This window comes from Balaenoptera ricei, chromosome 7, assembly GCF_028023285.1.
Source record: "Balaenoptera ricei isolate mBalRic1 chromosome 7, mBalRic1.hap2, whole genome shotgun sequence".
Classification (NCBI taxonomy): Eukaryota; Metazoa; Chordata; class Mammalia; order Artiodactyla; family Balaenopteridae; genus Balaenoptera; species Balaenoptera ricei.
In genome coordinates, this window is record NC_082645.1 from 9174156 (window position 1) to 9195335 (window position 21180).

At 42.8% G+C, this 21180-nt stretch overlaps 1 protein-coding gene across 19 annotated transcripts in view; it reads right to left on the minus strand.

Moving 5' to 3' along the window:
- CLASP1 (cytoplasmic linker associated protein 1) overlaps window positions 1–21180 on the minus strand; it is a 261428-nt gene that overhangs the window by 50991 nt on the left and 189257 nt on the right. For 13 of the 19 annotated variants that reach the window (XM_059927668.1, XM_059927661.1, XM_059927665.1 and 10 more), the window contains 7 exons: window positions 15986–16089; window positions 13976–13999; window positions 12483–12727; window positions 10623–10686; window positions 7814–7977; window positions 3437–3515; window positions 2249–2392 (listed from right to left, as the gene is read on the minus strand). In XM_059927668.1, the coding sequence (XP_059783651.1) occupies window positions 2249–2392; window positions 3437–3515; window positions 7814–7977; window positions 10623–10686; window positions 12483–12727; window positions 13976–13999; window positions 15986–16089 (824 nt within the window). The remainder of the gene's footprint in view (window positions 1–2248; window positions 2393–3436; window positions 3516–7813; window positions 7978–10622; window positions 10687–12482; window positions 12728–13975; window positions 14000–15985; window positions 16090–21180) is intronic. The other 6 variants (XM_059927669.1, XM_059927673.1, XM_059927660.1 and 3 more) reach the window with 1 other exon arrangement.

Below are 21180 nucleotides of genomic sequence, written 5' to 3' on the forward strand. Positions count from 1 at the left end.
AAACATATGTCTACTTAGAAGAGATAAGCAAGCAAATCTTTAGTGCACTAAATTATCCAGATGAAAAAGGTGCCTGTTTTCTTTCCTTGCAGCTTTAAAATAATAGTAATGACAATTTAAAATCTTAGCACAGAGTGATATATACCATATCACAATTTCTAAGTATTTTAATTTACTTAGGCACTACATTCATTTAGACCATCTTTAGGACACATCTCAAATTCCCCAGAGAATCAGCGGCAACCAGGTCAAGACTATGTCAGCAGCTTGCGTGCCCGAGGTTCAGTCCCAGGGGAACGGTCTAAACTGATGGGCCTCAACACTGCATTAAAAATCAGCCAAGAGTGGAAGGAGCCCTGGCCAGACACAGAGCAACGCCCACACTCCACTCTGTACCAGTGAAGCCAAGTGACTTCGGGGAGAGCACAGCAATCTAGGTTAGTTTTCATTGCAGCCAGGACTGAGAACTACTGACGTAAAGCTTTTCAGCTTCCTCTGAGGGGCCGGGATTACTGTCCCAGAGCCCAGGTTTGACCTCAGCCTGAAGGTGGGGTGTTTGGCAGTCCTCACGATGGGGAAGGGGAAGACGTACGGGCAGACACTGGAGGCAGACACCAGTGGAGACCAGATCACACAGCAGCGCTGTATGATCCAAAGTAACCTAAAAGAGTTAGAGACCGAACAGTAAATGAGTCATGTGACCTCGGCAGTCAACATTCTAACCACACCTGACTTGAGCTAGTATAAAGTAAGTTGAGTGTTTTGATGCCCCAGGCTAGATAACTCAAGGAAAAACATTCCTCTAGTGTCCTGATTAGAAAGGTTAGGACAATAAATCCGAGTTCAAATGTTTAATGTGCATGTCCAGAGAAAGCAGCCATAATGACCAAAGCTGGCTGTTCCCATACAGGCCCGAATCATGATAACGTGCATGTCTAAAACATCTTCCAGCCCCACGGGAGGGGACACTTCAGTAACTTTCAGTTACAAAAACACATACTCAGATAGACACACGTACGTAACTCAGCGTGTTATGCCTAAACATAGGAAGTTGTACTTGGGCTCTTGTATTTCTTGGTTGATCTGTGACTTTGAAAACTGTAACACAAATATCTCTTTCTGACGTTCCAATCAACCAAATCATGCCATCACCTCCCAGTGTACCTCCCTAGTCCCAAAGAGGCTTAATGGTTAAATTAAAGGTTGCCAGTAAAATGCTCTTTCAATAAATATTGAAACATTTTACAAACGGATCATAAATCAAAAACATTATTTTCTATTAGAACGGTAATTTTGAATGAGTGCTTTAATAAAATTCATCCTTGTTTCTTTGACCTTGGACAACTCAGTTTATTACTGTACAATGGCTAGAGAATTACATTGGCTGTGACCCTCTCCCAAAGAAACCCTGCAGGTGATTCTTTGGTTCCCTTCCTTGGATTCCATTAGAGCAGGAGCTAGGTGTTCAGGGGCATTTGGAACCACAACAACCTTGCTAACTACCTCTTGGAATCATCCTTAACCCTGCCTTGACCCAAGTGGTCCACGATACCAACTCTACCCCAAGGCCAAAGGACTATTTTGGTACGGATGGCGGTGGAAGGAGTATACTACGGGGAAAAAAGAAAAGAAAAAAAAAAAAGCAAGGTTCATGATTACACACAAGTAACCAAAATCAAGTACTTTTAGTCTGAAACCAGAACTAAGAAATCTGGTTTTTAACAGTAACTTTGAAAGGCTAGTTTGTTTACATATAAAGTAAAAGAACAATGGCCTGACAGGAAGAGAATAATAGAAACAACAAAGAGAGCGATAACTTAGCCACTTCCTGCGTGCTTATAACCTGTCAGGAATTGATCATGCTTTTAACATATATGAATTCATCTTCATAGTAGTCCTAAGGCAGAATACTACCTAGGAACAGAAATAACAGGGTCCTGTGCTCCCTCCACTGTGTTATATGCCTTTCAATGTGCCATTTCAGAAGAAAATAGCAAATATTTCTCTTCAGGTGATTGAAAAAAAAAAAAAAACAACAACACAACATCTTGGTATCAGGGTGTCTCCCATGATACAAGATTTCAGATTTTCATTTTGATCTTCAGAGACTCCAACTAGACAGAGCTGGAGGGACAGGAGCAGAGCCTTGGTTTCCTAGAAAAGGAGCGACAGTGGTTTGCGTGTAGGTTTGTGGGTGGTTTACAAGTTCCCATAAATTCCTCTTCGTGACACGCGCCTAAGGACATACCTTTCTCACGTCTGAACTCTTTGGTTCTGTCGTCCAGGTTATAATTCTAGAAACAGCAAGCCTTGTCTCACTAGAGTTTATGAAATCTGTTGGGTCCATCTGCCTGGCGAGAGACTCGATGTACTTCAGGATTGCAACTTTGACCTGAAAGATCCAGCCGATTATAAATGGTAAGTACACTTTATAAATCTTTGAACAGAACTCTTAACTGGTGCTCAGAGGAGAGTACACAGTACTGAGGGGAGACCGCCTCTCTCCTGGACTTATGTTCCTACACGCAGGGGCCTCCAGCAGGGAAAAAGCATGAGGTGCTTCCCAGGGAAGCCTGGGAACAGAAGGGGGGCCTGCAGCCTAACCCCCTGCTCTCTGTGGCTGCCGGGCCTGCAGAGAAGGAAGGCTCTGCTCCTCACCGACGCCGCAAGACACGTGCCGGGCAGGAGCCCACGGAGGGGTGAGGGGTGGAGGCACCAGGGGGACCTCCAGCTCTGCCACCGACCGCGGGGCAAGTACAACTCGGTGCGAGTTTTACTTTTCAGCCACTCTAGGCCAGGTCTTGCAAGGCAGCACTGAGGGTAATTCAAGCTGACAATTCTGCTCTAACTTCCCCACCGAGGTCTCACTTGGTTTTGACCTCAGGGAGAAAAGGGTTACTTTTTATTGGGCCTCTCCTAAAAACCTCAGCAAAATTAGTGATGGAAGAACAGACAATGTACCTGATGCCATTCAAAGGAGCACGTCCTCCTTCAAATACCATTCGTTTGTTCTTACAGGTATGATGTTTATAAAACATGTCACAATTCATTTTTCATGTGTTACGATGTTAATATGAAAAACATTCTGATAAGATACCTATTTTAACACATCAAAAATTTCTACATTAAATATTCATGTGAAACATTGTAATAATGCCCAAATGTTGGTAAGGATGTGGAACGATTGGAGTTCTCAGACACCGCTGGTAGGAATATAATTTGATATAACCATTTTGGCAGTTTAAAATAAAGTTAAGCATGTCCCTACCCAATAAACCAGCAACTTCTCTACTATGTACTGAACCAAGAGAAATGGAAACATGTTGCTCACAGCAGATTTACTCACAATAGCCAAATATGAGTCATGTATAAACAAGCATATTTTAAGCAAATTTGACTTCTAGAGGTTGCACTGTAATGACAAATAGTTACTGACCTTGAGGTTAGGAGTTTGGGTTTGATCCACAATAAATCTCATCAAAATGTTAAATTGCTGATCAAATGGAAAGGAGTCCCTAGGTTTAAAAAAAAAAGTATTTTAAAAGACAGACTTATTACAAAAAACAATGTAAAATCATGTAAGAAACAAAAATACACTATTATAGATTCCTCTAACATATGTAAAAAGCAAGCATGTTTGTATTTTTTAAATATTACTTTTCATTTTATGTAAATACTAAAGTAATACACATTACATAGAAAACTTATTTATTTATTTTTTGTTTTGTTTTTTGGTTTTTGTTTGGCTGCACCGCATGGCGTATGGGATCCCAGTTCCCGGACCAGAGACGGAACCCGGGCCCGGCACTTGAAAGCGCCGGGTCCTAACCACCAGACCGCCAGGGAATTCCCTAGAAAATTTAGAAAAGGGGAAATCTTGTTAAAAGTCCCAAAACACATAAACTGAGCAATGAACACCTGCTTGCCTTCTTGGGATCTGCTCGTCTTCTTTCCGGACACCTTTCGGAATACTGCTCACATGAGAAACACTTGCATCGCCCAAATCTAACTTTTACATCCAGGTGAGGCTGCCTGCAGCTGCCCTTGCTGAAGCTGCCTGCACGGTTCCTGGGGTCCTCGCTGGGTAACCGCCCATGAGCTGGCTTTGTGCGGTCACCACAGAAGAGCGCCCGTGGGACGCTCACCCAGAAACACCCCTCTGCAGCTACAGACACACACAAGAGCCTGGGACCCTAAGAGCCCCACTCCGGCTCCACTTCTCGCCTGCGACTCATCTCATTTCTCGTGGTCCTCTCACATTTTTGATCCAACTGAGTAACCCCGAGGGCTCTTGGCGAGCAAAACTCAGTGCCCTCTCCCTTAAAAAGCCGCAATTACTAGTATGAGTTTAAAATTGCCTGAAGGAGCCCTTGTGCCTAATGCAGATGTCCCTTCCATGCTAACAGGAAAGATAATGCAATGCAAAGATCTATTCCAACTGAGGCTGAGTGACTGCATCGCTTTGTTTTAGACTCCCTTAGAGACGATTCTCAGTGTACGGAAGGATAGTAGAAAGAAAAGGGACGCAGGTTCGAATCGTTCAGATTACAGGACTGATTTGAAATTTAGATAAAATAATACGAGAAAAACGTAAAGTGTGTGGCACATACTAGTTACTAGTAGTACCACCATCATAATTACTAATAAAAAGTAAACTTGACCAACAGCACATCCTTTTCTCCCGCATCTATTTGTATCCAGGACGCTCTGAGGACCACCTCTGGAAGCAAAGCGCATCTCAGTATATATGATTTAAGTGACTCATACTGGTCACACATCAAAGAAACAAACCACACACAAAACACCTCTCCTTTCTTCTACAGCAAAGGGAGGATGGAGAATACATCTGAGTAATGGGTGTATTTAAGCTGGAGCTGTGCCCTGCTGTCGAGTGCAGCCAAAGGAAAGGAAACTGAGGCAGATTTACCATCAGGTCTATCACCTGAGGAACAGCTCTCAGCCACCACTGAGACGCCCTCAGTACTCACAATCCTAGATAAGCTGAAAGAGCTGAACACCTCAGCTGCCGAGAAAAAGGGACACATGCTTTAGGGACCTAGGCCAGGGAATTCCCCAGAAGAGGGTTCTTAAAGGAATGAGGCATCCAGGAGCACTAATAGGAGGGCACAATTATTTCCCTTAATCACCGAAGATCAGAAATATAATCGTAATATTTCCATCATCCCTAAAAATCTGAAATGGATCTTCTGTCATTCATAAATTCACCTAAATTAAGGAAGCAATCTACAGGCTAAAGTCTGGCTTACAAATGTTTTCCTTGGCTTTCACAGTGTCATTTAAAAAAAAAAAATCTTGAATATCTTGCCTTAATCCACATTTCTGACCTCTCTTGAAAAGCTTGGACCACCGGGCCCACATCCCCTGTGACCACAACTCACCGCAGCTCCCGGCCTCTCGCGTAACCGCCCTGCTGTTTACATCGCTCGTGTATCATCAGCTGCATCAGCTCAGTCCCTCTAGTCAACCTCTGGCCAAACTGTGAGGAATCCACTGGTGTACAGGACTGTCCCCCAACTGCACTACACTTAGTCACCCACAGGAGGGATGGTGCCTGAAAGCCTTACTGCAAATACAGTACATTACACTGAGTTCACTGAAAATCTAAAGGGAAATCTACTTGGATAATAAAATTCTATAGCAGTACAAATTACACAGATCTCCGGGGTCGGGACCAAAAGAAAAGCTGGCATCACCGTGTAGAGGAACAAATGTAGGCTTGGCAGCCAGAGACATCTAACAGATGCAAGCGCGGGGGACAATGACGGGGCAGCGTGATGCCCTCCACACTCTCCCGCAGGCCAGCCGGCGACCACAGGACACACAACAGAGTGACAACCGGCTCTCCTGCATGCTGGCTCCCGGGCTGCCACGAGCAGGAAGTGGGGCTCTGGATGTGTCAAGTTACTCTCTGTTTCCTAATTTTATAATGAAATGAGAACGGTCCTTCCATTTTGACAATTCTATGATACCTACTCATATCCCAGTTTGCAGTTAACGGGTCATATAAAAGTTACTATGCTGATGATGATTTTCTGAGTGACCTGGAGACATCTGTTTATTCTTTTAAAAATTCAGCAATCTGACACATTCCTTTCCGTCATCCACCAAATCACAACCAAGACATTACTGCGAACCGTCTTCTGACATCATTCAATTTCTATCACTCGTGTGTCGAGGATTTACTATTGCACAGGCAAAGATCAGAAGTTTGTTTCCAAACAATAACAGCACAGAGTCAATTTTTTTACACTTTTTCTGAGTCTCAGTAGCTTTTCTTTTCTCATAAAGGGCAGATGGGCTACAAATATTATAAGTGTGTTATCATCTCCAGTCAATGAACTGTTAATAGAAACTATTCCTGGATGAACACGAACCCTACACCACACATGAACAGAAAAATTTCTAGTGTGCCTTACAAGAGGTTGAAGTCATAAAAATACTGAGGTCTTCAGAAGGATGCTCATAAATATTCTTAAGTGTTTTTCAAAGAGAAGAGAATCAATTTTCAATGTTTTGTTTTTTTTTTTTTTACATTTGTCTTAGGCATTCACAAAAATAATGTCAACTCAAGGAAGATATGGGCATTTCATCTCATGGATTGTTGGGATATTTCAACATATATGTTAATAAGAGAATGTGGGAATTAAGTAAGAAAGTAGATATTCAAGTGGGTGACAAAAGCCACAGGTAACAGAATGACAAGAAACCACCTACAAAGACTCTCATAGTATCAAAATGGTCTAGTGCCCCCGCCCCACCAGTAGACATTTTCCCAAAGAGGACATACAAATGGCCAACAAGTACATGAAAAGGTGCTCAACATCACGAATTATTAGAAAAATGCAAATAAAAACTACAATGAGGTATCACCTCACACCTGTTAGAATGGCCATCATCAAAAAAGACAAGAGATAACAAATGCTGGTGGGAATGTAAATTGGTGCAGCCGCTATGGAAAACAGTATGGAGGTTCCACAAAAAAATCAGAACTAGCGAATTCCCTGGTGGCCTATCGGTTAGGATGCGGCACTTTCACTGCTGTGGCCCACGTTCAATCCCTGGTCAGGGAACTGAGATCCCACAAGCCACGTGGCGCAGCCAAAAAAAAAAAAAGAAAAATTAGAACTACCATATGAGCCAGCAACCCCACTGCTAGGTATGTATCCAAAGGAAATGAAATCAGTATCTCAAAGAGATATCCAACCCCATGTTCACTGCAGCACTATTCACAACAGCCAAGACATGGAAACAACCTAAGTGTGTTGATGGATGAACGGATAAAGAAAATGTGGGGTACATATAAATGGAATATTATTCAGTCATAAAAGAGAAGGAAATCATGCCATTTGTGACAACATGGATGAAACTTGAGGGCATCACACTAAGTGAAACAAGCCAGATAGAGAAAGACAAATACTGCATGATATCACTTATATGTGGAATCTTAAAAAAAAAAAAAAAAAAAAGTCAAACCCATAGAAACAGAGTAGAATGGTGGTTGCCAGCGCCTAGGGGGGTGAGGGAAATGGGGAGATGTTGGTTAAGGGTGCAAACTTCCAGTTAACAGTTATAACACTTGCTAAGAGAACATATCTTGACTGCTTTTACCACATAAGCAACAAAAAATGGTAATTATGTGAGGTGAAGGATGTGTTAACTGACACTGCAGTAATCATTTAGCAATATATACATGTATCAAATCCTCACATTATACACTTAAAACTTACACAGTGTTGTATGTCGGTTTTACCTCAAAAGCTGGGAAAAAATGATCTTGCCCCCAAACACTTGCCTTGTGACATCGAGAGCCTTCTGAACTTTCGCTTGCACAGATCCAAGCAAATCTGCTCCCATTTTCTTAAGTAATTGTGTGAGAAGAACAAAAAGCCAGTCTTGCAAGTCATCCTTATGAATTATTATAAAATCCACAAGAGTCTCCAAAAACATACTGAAAACCTAGGCACAAATGGAAACCAAGTATTTCACATATTTGATTCATGATTTCCTCCCAAGTCTCCAAAATGATAAAAATGCCCATCTTGGCTTTGTCTAGAATTGTAACTGGGGTTGACACTGTCCACAACTGGACATGGCATAGGAGGCAAACAAACGCAGTTACAAGAACAGATAAAGGAAAAGGGGTCGGAACTTACTCTCTGGTGTGAATTCCACCGCAAACCAGGCCATGCAACGAAACAGATTCCATGTTAGTCCACAGTGAAGTCATACAAGTTTCATGCAGTTTCTTAAAAGGCCTGAAAAGGCTACAAACTGACGAAATAACTCTCCCCTCCCTCTACATGCCTTTAAAATTCAGTACAGAGAGAAATTTAACTTTGCTGAAAATATGAATCTAATCCTGGAGGTCTTTCTTTTCTTTCCTTTCCTTTCCTTTTTCCTTTCCTTCCTTCCTTCCTTCCTCCCTCCTTCCCTCCCTCCCTCCCTCTCTCTCTCTTTCTTTCTTTCCTTTCTTTCTCCCTCTTTTTCTTTAAAAAGCCTTTTAACCATCATAATTCTATACTATTATTGCTCATTACCTAGCATTCAACAAAAACTATTATAGGATGAGGGAAACAAAAACTTGCATATGTATTGCTTTTCATTTCAGTCATCTATTTTGATGTATGCCCGTTCAGATATTATAAAGTGTTATCTTTATGAGAAGATATTATAAAAGCCATACCAATCTTTATAAAAGATTATGGCTTGGGATGAAAGACACCGACGGTTGACATGGTCCTCACGCCGCTGTGTGACCATCAGTGCTCCCTACGGTGACACAGAGCTCACGGTGCATCACCCCTGAACCAGTCTCAGAGAGGTTAGCGGTGGCACTGTGCGCCCTACTTGGTAAATGAGTCCTGCTCTCCTGGGACAACCCGGCTATCACAGACCTACTCAACTCTAGCTCAGCAACTATTAACCACCAGGGGTCTCCCGTGAGACAGCTCAGAAGGAAGTAAACGAGCCCCAGCTGTGGGATTCCTGCCTTAGCACAAAGGCAGCTAGCAAATATTTACTAAACTGAGACCTGCAAACTCACTGTACAAGAGCCTTCTGATGGAAACAAATTTCCTTCTTTATCCTCACATTCTGGTTCTGAATCAGCAATCTAGAGGTGACAGGTAATAGAAATTTCATCAATGTCCAAATCCGTCTAATATCCCTTATGCTATACATCTTATGAATCTTATGCTTATGCTTTAAATCGTACTGCTTTTAATACTATCTTAGAGAAAATCTTGATAATTATATCTTTGGATATCTACCTGGCCCTTAAACTCAACGTTTCTTGGATTTTATTAATACTGTGAATGTCAACCTTGCTATGAGGGTCATAACAGAAATTTTAAGACATGCTTTAACACCAATATTGAGGAGAACTGTTGCCCCCGCCCCAAAAAGGAGCACCCCTGCATTCATTCTCCTATGCTCCCGTGAGCATTTCAAAAGGTAGGGAGGGGCCCTGTGTTGTTTTCTGTAGCCCTAGCCCAGAGTGGGTGCTCAGTAAATGCTGAATAACTGCACGGATGGATGGATGATTGACACTTCACGGACAATTCCTGCGAGGAGGAAAGGGTAGGAAAAGAAGGGGGATCACAGTAACTGGCTAGACTTTCTGGCCACCACAGGTTTCTTTCTCCCAGGAGGATTTAGAAGAGACCATTTTTACTAGGAAAATGACAGTGTAAGACAGTTAAGTCTTGCACATCAAGCATTTAAGATTTGCTGGTGCTGATTTCTGGTTCCCTCAATTTCTACTTTAGTTTCTGTCCTTTATCTACCCTTTAACTTTCCTGATATCTTCATTCCTCTGTTTTTTCTTTCTCTAAAACCATCGAACAGCAACAGCCTGCAAAGGCTTCCTCCCAAACAATGGTATTTATTTAAAACCTAGACTCCAAGTGAACTTTTGTCAAGGGTCCCGCTCTCAGCTCCACTCCTAGAAAGGGCCTGTCCCTCACTCCTGGGTGCTCTCCACTCAGCAGGGACTCCTTCTCAAAAGGCAGTCCTCCTCCGGTCCCCAGGAGGTGTAGGCACCAGCTAAGTGACCACCATCCAGCAAATTCTTAGAGGCGGCAATTCTATTGGTGTCTGGAGAAATACTTAATGTGGTTCTTCAGTAAATCCATTTTATAAATGCTTCCATTTGTCTATCTTGTCCCATATAGACAAATTCTACATGGGTACCAAAAAACAAACAAAAAAAAAATTTACATAACTTGCTTATTTTCTTCACTACTGTAACTTTTTTCAGGAAGGCATTATATTATAATACACTGTTACATACTAGCACCCAGCCCACCGCTTGGCTAAGTTAAGTGAAAATATTTGCTGAATAAGTAAAAGACTACATCTCATTCTCTCCATGGTAACCCTTACTTGAAACACACTTTATTTAACTTGATGTTGTATGGGCATTGGAAGTTTCTAAGAATTCCGTTTTCAGAAGCCATAACAGACTATTGCTGAAATTGGGGTTCAGTCTGTAAGGTCTACACTGTGCTGCGGGGCTGGTATCCCACTCTGAAGTCGTGTATTATGCGGCCCACACAGACATGCAGAGAGGAACACAAGTGGGCAGGTTCCCCAGACCTTACCTTGCTGTGAGGGTCAGCAAACATTCGGGTGAAAATCTCACACAATCTTTTCAACTCCACCCGACTAGAGGAAACAAAATAGAAATAAATAAATTTAATATTTAATAAGCCAATACTGAAATTAGTTACAGCTTCTCGAAATCCTTTTATTTCATTCCACTACATAAGCTTTATACAATTTTTATATAACAAAGTCCTTTCTTCACAAATCAATTATCTAAATTTTAATTTATGATGGAACTGCACAGGAATAAAAAAATCACGATCGTTTTGCTCTCCTTCTAAAATGAAACTGCATCTCAGAGCGTGATCACCTGAGTTCACACATGTGGGCGTGGCAAAGCCATGAGCCACATCCTGCTCACCCCGTTGCAGGTGTGTTTCCACCGCCACAGATGAAAGGCAATGGGATCAACTAGGAAAAGCATGTGCTTCGGGGTCAGACAGACCTGGATTTTAATCTCAGTTCTGCCAGAGCCAAAGTACTCTGATATCTCTGTATCCATTTCAGTGAACCAAGCGGCTGCTAAAAGGATTAAAGAACGCACCCTACCTGCAACTGTGCCTGAGACGAAGCAAACACGCATTTCATGTCGGTGCCCCTGTGACTTTTCCTACCCTGAACTGTACTACTGAATCCCATTTCTACTTCGAGGTTTCATTAGAAAGACTCACCTTCTTCCCCAAATCATCCCCCTCAGGTTGGGTGATCCTTTAACATTGCTAACGATGAAATCTAGATCAGACCAACGCTAATCAATAGATTTCTAGAGATTGTTCAATGGGTACTTGGTGAACACTAAGAATCAAGAAACTGGGGCCACCAGAATTGAGCAGATTCTTGACGAATAATGACAGCAAATCCTTTTTTCTGTTTTTTGACAGGTCACTAGGGCACCAGAGAGGACCTGCACTTCAGAGCGCATGTGGCAAAACTTCTCCTGACGCATGCACAGAACAGAACAAGGGGGGCCGGGGGGTGGGGAGGGAAGGCGGCAGGAAGGAATAAGGCGGGGGCCAGACTGACTGGACAGCCGCGCTTGAAGCCCAGTGATTCGTCAGTCAATGCTCCCACGGCTTTGCGGAGCCATCCATGACCACAGACACTTATCCAGTCTCACCATACAGCTTTAAAAAAAATTACCCGAAGAATATAATATAGTGTAGTTCAAACATCTCTGTAATTTTGAGATTCATCTTATAAGCAAAGACATATTAGTATTGTCATGGTTTAATAAGCAGCATTTCTTCTCAGATATAAAATAATGGTGTGTCAATGGTGCCTTAGATTTGAGGAAATATGGTATAAACACATATTTTTGGTATATGTAATACATGCTCATTTTAGAAAATTTATGAAATACGGAAACAAAGAGAAAAGCAAAAATAATCAATTCTAAAGCTAAAGAGTACTTCAGAGTACCCTATCTGAGTATCTCTTTACTCTGCATATTTATAAACTACACCTACGCCTATGTGTATCAAAACATTTTAGACTGAGGCTGGTATCATTTTATCCATGACTCTAAAGTGTAATAAACCATACCAACCTGCAGACTTGTTTTACTTTTGACCTAAATTGCAAACTGTACCGAGATTTCTCAAATAACACCTAATAGACGAGTGTAAGCCATAAGGAACCAAATGCTTTCTAAGCCTAATCAGTTACAAAGTGTTTGCCGGATATGTCAAGTTCTCCGGAAGGCAAGGACCATGACTCAGCCCTCCCAGCGCCTTTAGCGCCTGCCCCAGTGGCTGGAATTCCGTAAGAACTCCCGAGACGACGGGAGCCCGGGGAAGGCCCCGGGAGCGCACCACGGGCCTCGGCCTGAGCTCACCAACCTGGCCTCCGGCCCTCACCTCAGCGTCCTCTGGCTCTTCAGCAGGTTCTGCAGGCCCAGGAGCCCCTCCTTGCGCTCGGACCAGTTGGAGCTGGCGCAGTGGTTGAGCACCTCGGCCACATCCTCGGTCTGGCGCAGGTAGTGGGGGACGCCCCCGTTCCGGGAGCTGTACGAGCGCTCGGAGCACACGCTGGACGCGTCGCTGTTGGCGTCGTCGTCAGAATACATCCCGTACGGCTCATACCTCCTCCTCACGGGCTTCTTCTGCCAGATGCAAGGACAGGTGACGTGAGTCTCACCAAACAAAACCAACGACAAAGCGCTAAACGCAGACACACACACACACACACACAGGCGCATGCACCGCCCTCTCCCTGCGCTTACAGATGAGGGGAGTAAACACAGAAAAGCAGACGTCAGGTGAGTAACAAGCAGGGCAACCCACAGCAGGGAGGAAAGAGCATGATCTCTAGCACGGTGCGGGGCCTTCTCAGTAAGACAGACTGGCTGTGTGACTTCAGAAAGCCTCCTCATCTGTCTGCTTCAGTTTCCCCATCTTTGAGATGACAGTGATTACCCTTCCCACAGGCTTGTTGTCAGGATTAAGTGGAATTACATGTTAAACAGCCCGGCTTGGCACCTGAAGCGCTGTAAGTATGAGCGCCCAACAGCCCCTTCCCAATCAAAAGCAATCTATCTTGAGCAGGGTCTGTGAGTAAACTAGTTTGAATATTCATGCTTCCTTGAGAACGTCTGGCACTGCAATGTCAGGGGCAGAGTGTCCTACATAAAAGGATTCCTAAATGATCTAAACCATTTTTATTAAGGACTTAAAGTTTTACAACACTAATAGGCCTCCTGTAGACTAGAATACCCATGTCATTCATTTCTCTTACCTCTGAATGTAAAACTGTAAGTTAAATCCCTAAATAATTTAGCAACAGCTACATAAAATAGATAAAACTTATAAAATACGGTTTCTCTAAGAGAAAAACAAATAGCTACTGGCTTAAATTGTACTGATGTGATTTTCTAGGAATGTGACTTGTACGCCGGGACAGTTCTGCCTTCCACCTACTGTCCCAGCATAATTACTAACAGCACCCTCTCTCACTCTCAAAAGTATCCTTGGTAGGGTGATAATTATATGGTCATCTCACTTACACATCAACTAGATTCCTAAGATAAGAAAAATGTTGAATGTATCCATTCATGAAATAATAACGACATAAGAGGAGACACAAACTAGGTTAATAACTAAAATGAAACACTAGTAGGAAAAGGGGCAGAGCTTGATATTCGAGAACACCACTGAGGCAAATGTGAGAGATGACCAAGTTCCATCACTAGCAACAGTGTCGCTAGTTTCCACAAAAATCACAATTCAGAACAGAATTTCTATACTATGCTGCTTTTTTTGTTGCTTTTACCAGCTCCTAAAGGAAATATACTCAACAGAAAAAAAAAGAAAAAAAAAAACCAAACATAAAACAAAAGTTAAAGCACTGGTACCTTGCTCCTGGAGTCTCCTAACAGCTGTAGGCAGGAAAATATTGAAGGATGGGGAAAAAGCATAGAGAATTATGTCAGAAGCGTATGTGGGGATCGTTCTTGCAACAAAAGTGTACAGCAGAACATATCTTAGCAAACCAAAAATACAGGTTAGCAAGCGATTCGTGTCAAGCAAATAACAAAGAACGCTTTCACAATGGCATTTCCTAACCCTCCTACACCTCTTACGAGACCTTCCGGTATCTGCTGGAATTCTCTGCTGAAACTCTCCCCATAGCACTGAGGTATATCCCTAATGTCGCTATTAACTCTGTCGCCTGCTCCTAGGACAGATGCTGCCCCGGGACTTCTTTTCTGCGAGCAAGGACTGTGTACCATCCCGGCGCTGTCTCTTCTGAAGCAGGTCACTTGGAGAGACCAAGCAGTCTGGACAAAACGTAGTAGTGAGGGCAGCGGGGGTGTAAGGGGAGCCGGAGCTCAGAGAAAAGCCCAAGTCAGGTGAAGGCAAAGCCCAGACTCTCCAGTCCTGCTCTGCCCCCTGGCACTCTGGGCACTGTACCCCTCCCCCCCCCCCCCCCCCCACCGAAGTGCTGTCTCACCGAGGGCTTTGCGCATCCATCACTTCTCACCCCTCTGGCCCCCACTCCTTCAAGTCCCGGGATAAGTAAGAAACAGATTCCAAATGCTGCAACTTGGAAGGAAGAACCGCTTCACACAACTGTGTGCCGCCTCGTGACTCTTAAGTTAAAGTCCTGCTTAAAGCAATTATCCTGAACTCCAGTATCTGCCAGAAAAAGCCCTGCTACCCACAAGGCTGAGGAACAGAGCTGGCCGGGCAGCCCTCACCGTGAAACCATGAGGAGAGCGGAAAACTGCTTGCTCACAGATGCTTGCCAGAGAAATCTGGCTGAGCAGGAATAAATGACAGAGGGCCGGGAGGGATGAGAGTTGGAATCACTGTGGCCACACGCTATAAAGTTTTGACTGGATGAAACACGGCTGGATTTAAAACCTCAGGGTCTGATCCTATAGCCACACACTAGAAAGTTTTGATCGGATGAAACACGGCTGGATTTAAAACCTCAGGGGTCTGATCACTGTGGCCACACGCTATAAAGTTTTGATCGGATGAAACAGGGCTTGATTTAAAACCTCAGGGTCTGAAAGCAGGGTATTACCTTTGTTCATTAGAAGAGAACAAGTCTTAAAACAGTACAAGCAAGACCAGAGATCAGGCAGTTCTAAAGAATGTCTATTTTAAATGCTGAGCACATAAACCAGAAAGTACAAGAGGCTGTGTTACTACCAGCTGAAATGCATCTTTAAAAGGCAGTTTGACCACAGGCTGATTCTACTTAGGAATTTTTTGCTATAACCACGAGTTCAAGGACTTCTAATCGCTTTATGTTGCTTTTTTAGACATTACATTATAACAATGCAAAAGCACGCTCCACTGGTGCTTCATACCCTCAGAGAGTTCACCTAAAATCTGGGAACACTGCCGTAAATAATGACTTAAGGACTCATTTAAACAAACATAAAATCATATGGAACAACTAGTGAGGGAAATGGAATCAACACAAGATTTTCAAACCACAAACGCTATGACCTACTGTTATACAATGATTTGCTTAGGCTATGCCATCAAAGCCTGTAAAGCAACAGAAGCAATAGAAGGGAATAAAGGAAATGCTGGGAAAAAAAAAAAAAAAAAGATAAAAAAGGAAAAGAAGAAGCCCAATGACATCAGAGAAGCCTGATGTCATCACAACTTCGTTGACACTGAGGAGCACAGAAGACGTACTTGATGCTAATGTGTCTTGTAAGGCCAGTTTTCACGTACATACAGAGGTCACAGTTTAAGAAGAAACGAACAATAATACAAATTTACACAGTTTAAAGGGTGTCAAAGCTGATTTAGTGACCTGGTTTGGAGACTACTTCCTGTTAAGACAGAGGAAAACGCAGGTGAGTAATTCAAACAGACTCCACACACGTCGTGCCTCTTACCAAAGCATCAGCAACAGCAGCTTCCAGATCTGCACTGGTGCTCAGAACCCGCATGGCATTCACAGAGCCAGGTATTCTTCCTGCCTGGCTGAGCCCAAACCGGTCTAGTTAAAAAACAAAAGCAAAAGATGTGTCACTTTAACTCACGTGTTTTCATTTCTTTGCGACGGCTCCTGCCTCGTCCCACTTACTGGACAGAGGGCGGAAGCATCTCTAGCCAATTTTCACTGCACCTGACTTGTAGTTTCAACTACACCTGACCTGCTTATTATCAGTGGCAGAGGTTACACTGTTCACATTTAATACGATCGTGCCAAAAAGCATCCTGACAACTGAAACGGTTCTTTAATGACAGTCTATTTTTGAAAAGTGTTGAGACATGGGGGGGACCTTATTATACAAGGTGGCTGGGCCGTGAGGGTAGTCTTTTCATGTATACAAGCATTCTCTCTAAAGGCTAGCGGCCCTGATATTTGGTCAAACTAATTAGAAAGCTTCACGGTTTGATCAATGAGTTCTAACGCAATGTGTAATAAAAAGTTAAAATTTGAAACAAATGTATTAAACTGATCTCTGTGCAAATTTTCATTAGTGTCTCCACTGTTTAACAGTTATCAAGCTCAATTAATACTAGGTATTTGTTCATCATGATGCCTGTGTCACCAAAGGCTATTTAAAAATCAGTTTATTAAAATTCTTTAATCTTCACCACGAAAAGCTAGTATCTTCGCTGCAAAACATTAATCATTCAGATAATATAAATTTCTCCTGAGTCCCTCAAAGGATTTTTAAAGGATAATCTTTATACGTGTCAACCAAATGGACAGAATGCAAAAAAATTCCCGACTTTAGCAGTTCAAACAGCTATTCTATGCCTGTTTACAAGCGCGGACAATAAAAACTAACTTTTTAATTTTTTTTTGGCCGCACGGCTTGCGGGATCCTAGTTCCCCAACCAGGGATTGAACCCTGGCCCATGGCAGTGAAAGCGCCGAATCCAGAAAGACTAACTTTTAGAAGTCCCATTCCGTTAGCTGACCAGCCTTCCTTAAGAAGTGCTGAGATTACTTGGGACTCACTGCCCTTGTGAGGCCTTGCTGCTCACAGCCGTGGCAGCTCAAGACAAAGCAGTCCGGTAAAAGGTTCTTATTTAAAATGCTAATGTATAATCAACCTTTGGAAGAAAAATGTTAAGATTAAAAATGCTTTCTCTTTGTTAACAAATAAGACACCGTTTGGACAAGGAAAATCTCTGCATGTGCCATATTCTAGTAATGAAGCATTTAGAAAAAAAAATAATCAAAGAAAGCTAATGTCTGTTTTACATAATTGATCTTTCCTATAAAATGATATATTTAAAATTTTGGGCAGGTAACAAGACATCATCTACAAACTGGGGAGCTCTAAAAGTGAAGTGTTATTTAGCTTTTTTAAATTGTCAGCTTTGAAACGTTATACCTTCCACTGCCACAGAAAGGGGAAAAAGATTTAAACACTGCTAATCAAAAGCTATATAGTTATGAATTTTCAGAGGGAAACAAAAATTGTATGTTATACTATCCCCTTTTTTAATGCACTTGTTGCTTGTACTGAATTTCACCATTACGTGTATGTTTAAAAGGTGATTTAATGTGCCAAATAAACTAAAAAAAGACCACAAAACAATTCTCTCTCTCTCGAATATAAATCATCACCTGAAATAACATTATAAATTTGAGATTTATCATGTACATAGTTTTATAAATGATCTTTGTTCAAGTCTCTTTTTTTTTCCATTAAAAAAGGGTAGATAGATAGTAAGGGATTTATGAGTAACAGAATGAAGTAATTCAGTTATAAGCCATTTAAAAATTACCCAGCATAAACGTAAATAAAACAGAATCTTAAAAAAAAAAAAAAAAAAAAAAGTAGGTCTCATGCCAGCAATTCTTGCTCCAGGGATAATACTGATTTTTTCAGACACAAAATTAAAACTGTAAGAACAAAGCAATTATTTTGTGCTTCCCAGAGGCATACAGCTTTGCCATACACAGTGACTGCAGATCATTTGATATACATTGTAGATAACTGAATTTCAAATCTTAAGGGGAAATGTTTGTCTGGACCTAAGAAAATTTATAAGCCTTTTGTTTTCGCCAGACCAAAATCTACTCTGCGTTCTCTCTGGTACTGTCCAGTTTCCAGGAGATGGATAGATATGACTGTGCCCTCAGTCAGGCCCATAATCTTCAGGGGAATATCCTAATCAGAGAATACATAATAAAATGCATAGGTGGCTTCATTTGGAGGAAAAACAGAGACACTAACTCAGTAAATTGGTCACAGTTGTCACCATCAACAGTCTGATTTAACAGATTATGCCTTGTACTCAGTTGATAAACTACAGTCATTAGGGATTATTAGCGTACCAAAATGATGCCAGTTAAATCCGGCAAACTGATGCATTATTGTATGCTCACTTTCTGCCCCAGTGGCTAACCAGGGCATTTGGGGTATTGTTATAATGGGGCTGAGATGGAGTGTTTCGGGTCTGCAGGCTGCAAAGGCTACCTTTGGCCTGACTTGATTATCCTAATCATGATTTGTTTTTCCATAAAAGCTTTAGGACAATCCATTTCCTTCAATACATATGAAATGAGATTTGCTATAATCTGGAACATCTGGTCACTAAATAGTACCTCCAAGTAATTAGAACCGGACGGTAGCAACTAGCATTAACAGACACCACTTTATTGGGAGCTGAGACTGAGAGACGAAAGCCTCTGCTGGATGACGTCCACACCCCATTTCCTCCGAGGGACCCTTCAGGACACCTATCCGGGGCTGCTGTTTTCCTGGGGGAGGGAGTGAAAGGAGGGGCAGAAGTGCTTCCCCATCCTTTTGTTTTGTTTTGTTTTAACGTAAGTACGAACACTGGAGAAACGATGTCTTCAAACAGGCTACAAAGCATCTACGGCCTATTAACAGGACCATAAACATTCAGCAACTTAAAAAAAAAAAATAGAAGCACATCGTGGGGGGAAAGAAAATACGCGGTGCATACATGCCGAGTGCGAGCGGACACTGATGGGAACAGATGTGACAATGAGCGTGGACAGGCACGGCATGCAAGAGCGCGTGTTCACCTGACGGCCCAACAGAGTCAGCCGTGGCGAGAGCACTAGTGGACCTGGAATGACGTCGAGAGGCTGCAGGGAAAAGGAACGGCAGCACCCACAGGGTTAACACACGAGAACCCGAGACAGCAGCGGCCACAGGCCGGAGGGAACGCGGGGCCGCTCCCCACGCGGCCGTGTTTCCTCACGGAAAGAGATGGGTGTGGGGTGCGAACGGACAGCGAGCGCCAATGCCCGGGCTGCACGCGGGGCGCTGGCGCAGGGGGAGGGCTGCCTGTGCACCCCGCGGCCCCGCCCCGGGTGCACGCTGCCGCCGGGAGCCGCCGTCGCCACCACGGACTCGGCACGGGAAGGACGCCGGAAGGACGCCGGGGGCGCGCCGAGGGGGCGGGGCAGCAGGATGGGCCACGCCTCCCGTCAGGATGCGATGCACACGCGACCATGCACCAGAAACAGAAGCGGAGAAGTTCACGACGTTCTCTCGACAGACACAGAATGAAGTCACAAACAGGGGGCTTTCATATACAGGATGGATACACAACAAGGTCCCGCTGTGGGGCACAGGGAACTCCGTTCAATATACTGTGACAAACCATCATGGAAAAGGACATGAAAAAGAACGTACGTATGTGTAACTGAATCACTTTGCTGTACAGCAGAAATTAACACAATGTTGTACATCAACTATACTTCAATAAAAAAGAAATAAAAGACTTTATGCTTCACAGATTAAAAAATAAATCAATTAAAAAGAAAAAAGAAAGGGGGCTCAACAACTGAATTCCATTTTCCCTAGTCAACATGTGTGCTGTTCTGTTGCAGAAATATCCTAATGATTAATGAACTCACTGTTTTAACTGTTGGAAAGTTGGCTGTAATAAGTTTAACAGCCTTCCTCGGAGAGGCATTTGCAGGCCTCTGGTTATGAGCACCAGCTCCGTGACACATGGGGGGCAAGTCCTGGTCAGATCACAACTAGCTGTGTGGGCTTTGGACAAAGTACTAAACCCCTCTGTGTCTCAGTTCCTCATCTGTGAAATGGGGCCAACAAGGGTACCCTCCTCTTGGGAGTTAAGAGAATTGGGAGAGACTATACATCAAACACTTGAAACGCTGCCAGGCACAGAATAAACCGTGGTGGTTAACAGCAGCAGTGCTGGTTAATAAATATTATTTTGCTAGCAAGTACTCATAATAATCACATCAATTCATCAGTCTGAGAAAGATATGCCAAACTCCATCCTCGTGTGGAGAGAATAACTTTTAGAAACAGTTATGAAATACAGGCTTGGGTCCAAACCTGAATTTATTGACCCGAGTGCCACATAATATGTGGCTTTTTCTTTACCTCAAAAAAAGAAAAAATAAAAAAACGAAAAAAAAAAGATAACATGCTTCTATCATTACTTAGAAAGAACACGGTGACTGTAGCACAGAGAGTTCATAGGTTTCACAGAGTGACACTAAGCAGTGCCAGAGTCCAGAATCCTCCCACATTTACATGCTTAGTCATGAAATGGCAAAACCCCAAACTCTTCAATACAATTTTATTTACTTAAGCTCATGTCACCTTGTGAAATGTGCATATCTGCGGGATAAGGGGTACTGAACAGCAAAGGTTACCTGGTCAGTAAGGACAAATTTTTACTAGCATGCGAAAGAAAAAGAAAATCCCTAATTCCTCGAGATACACAAAACTAAGTCAGCAAGCTCTAAAACAGGTATTACAAAACAACCACTTTCCTTAAATAAGGAAACTGGCAAAACACTTTGTTAGAGTGAAGCAAACTATTCATTTCTTGTACAAGCACAATGGTATCATATCCTGATAGTTTAAACTGGAAACCATGTTTAAGCAACACCTGATCTGAAGGTTCCTTATAAAGTCGTCCTTTGGTTCTGCTTCAACAGAATATTCTACAGCAAATCCGTCACGTAACAAGTCCTCTGTCACGTTCTCAAGTGAACGTCCCACAATGGAATCCAAGGTGGACCCGCTTACGTCAAAGCCTCATTGACAGCAGAGTCCTAGAGCCTTAATCTCACCTAAAAGCTGTCACTGTCACTATGTATTCATAC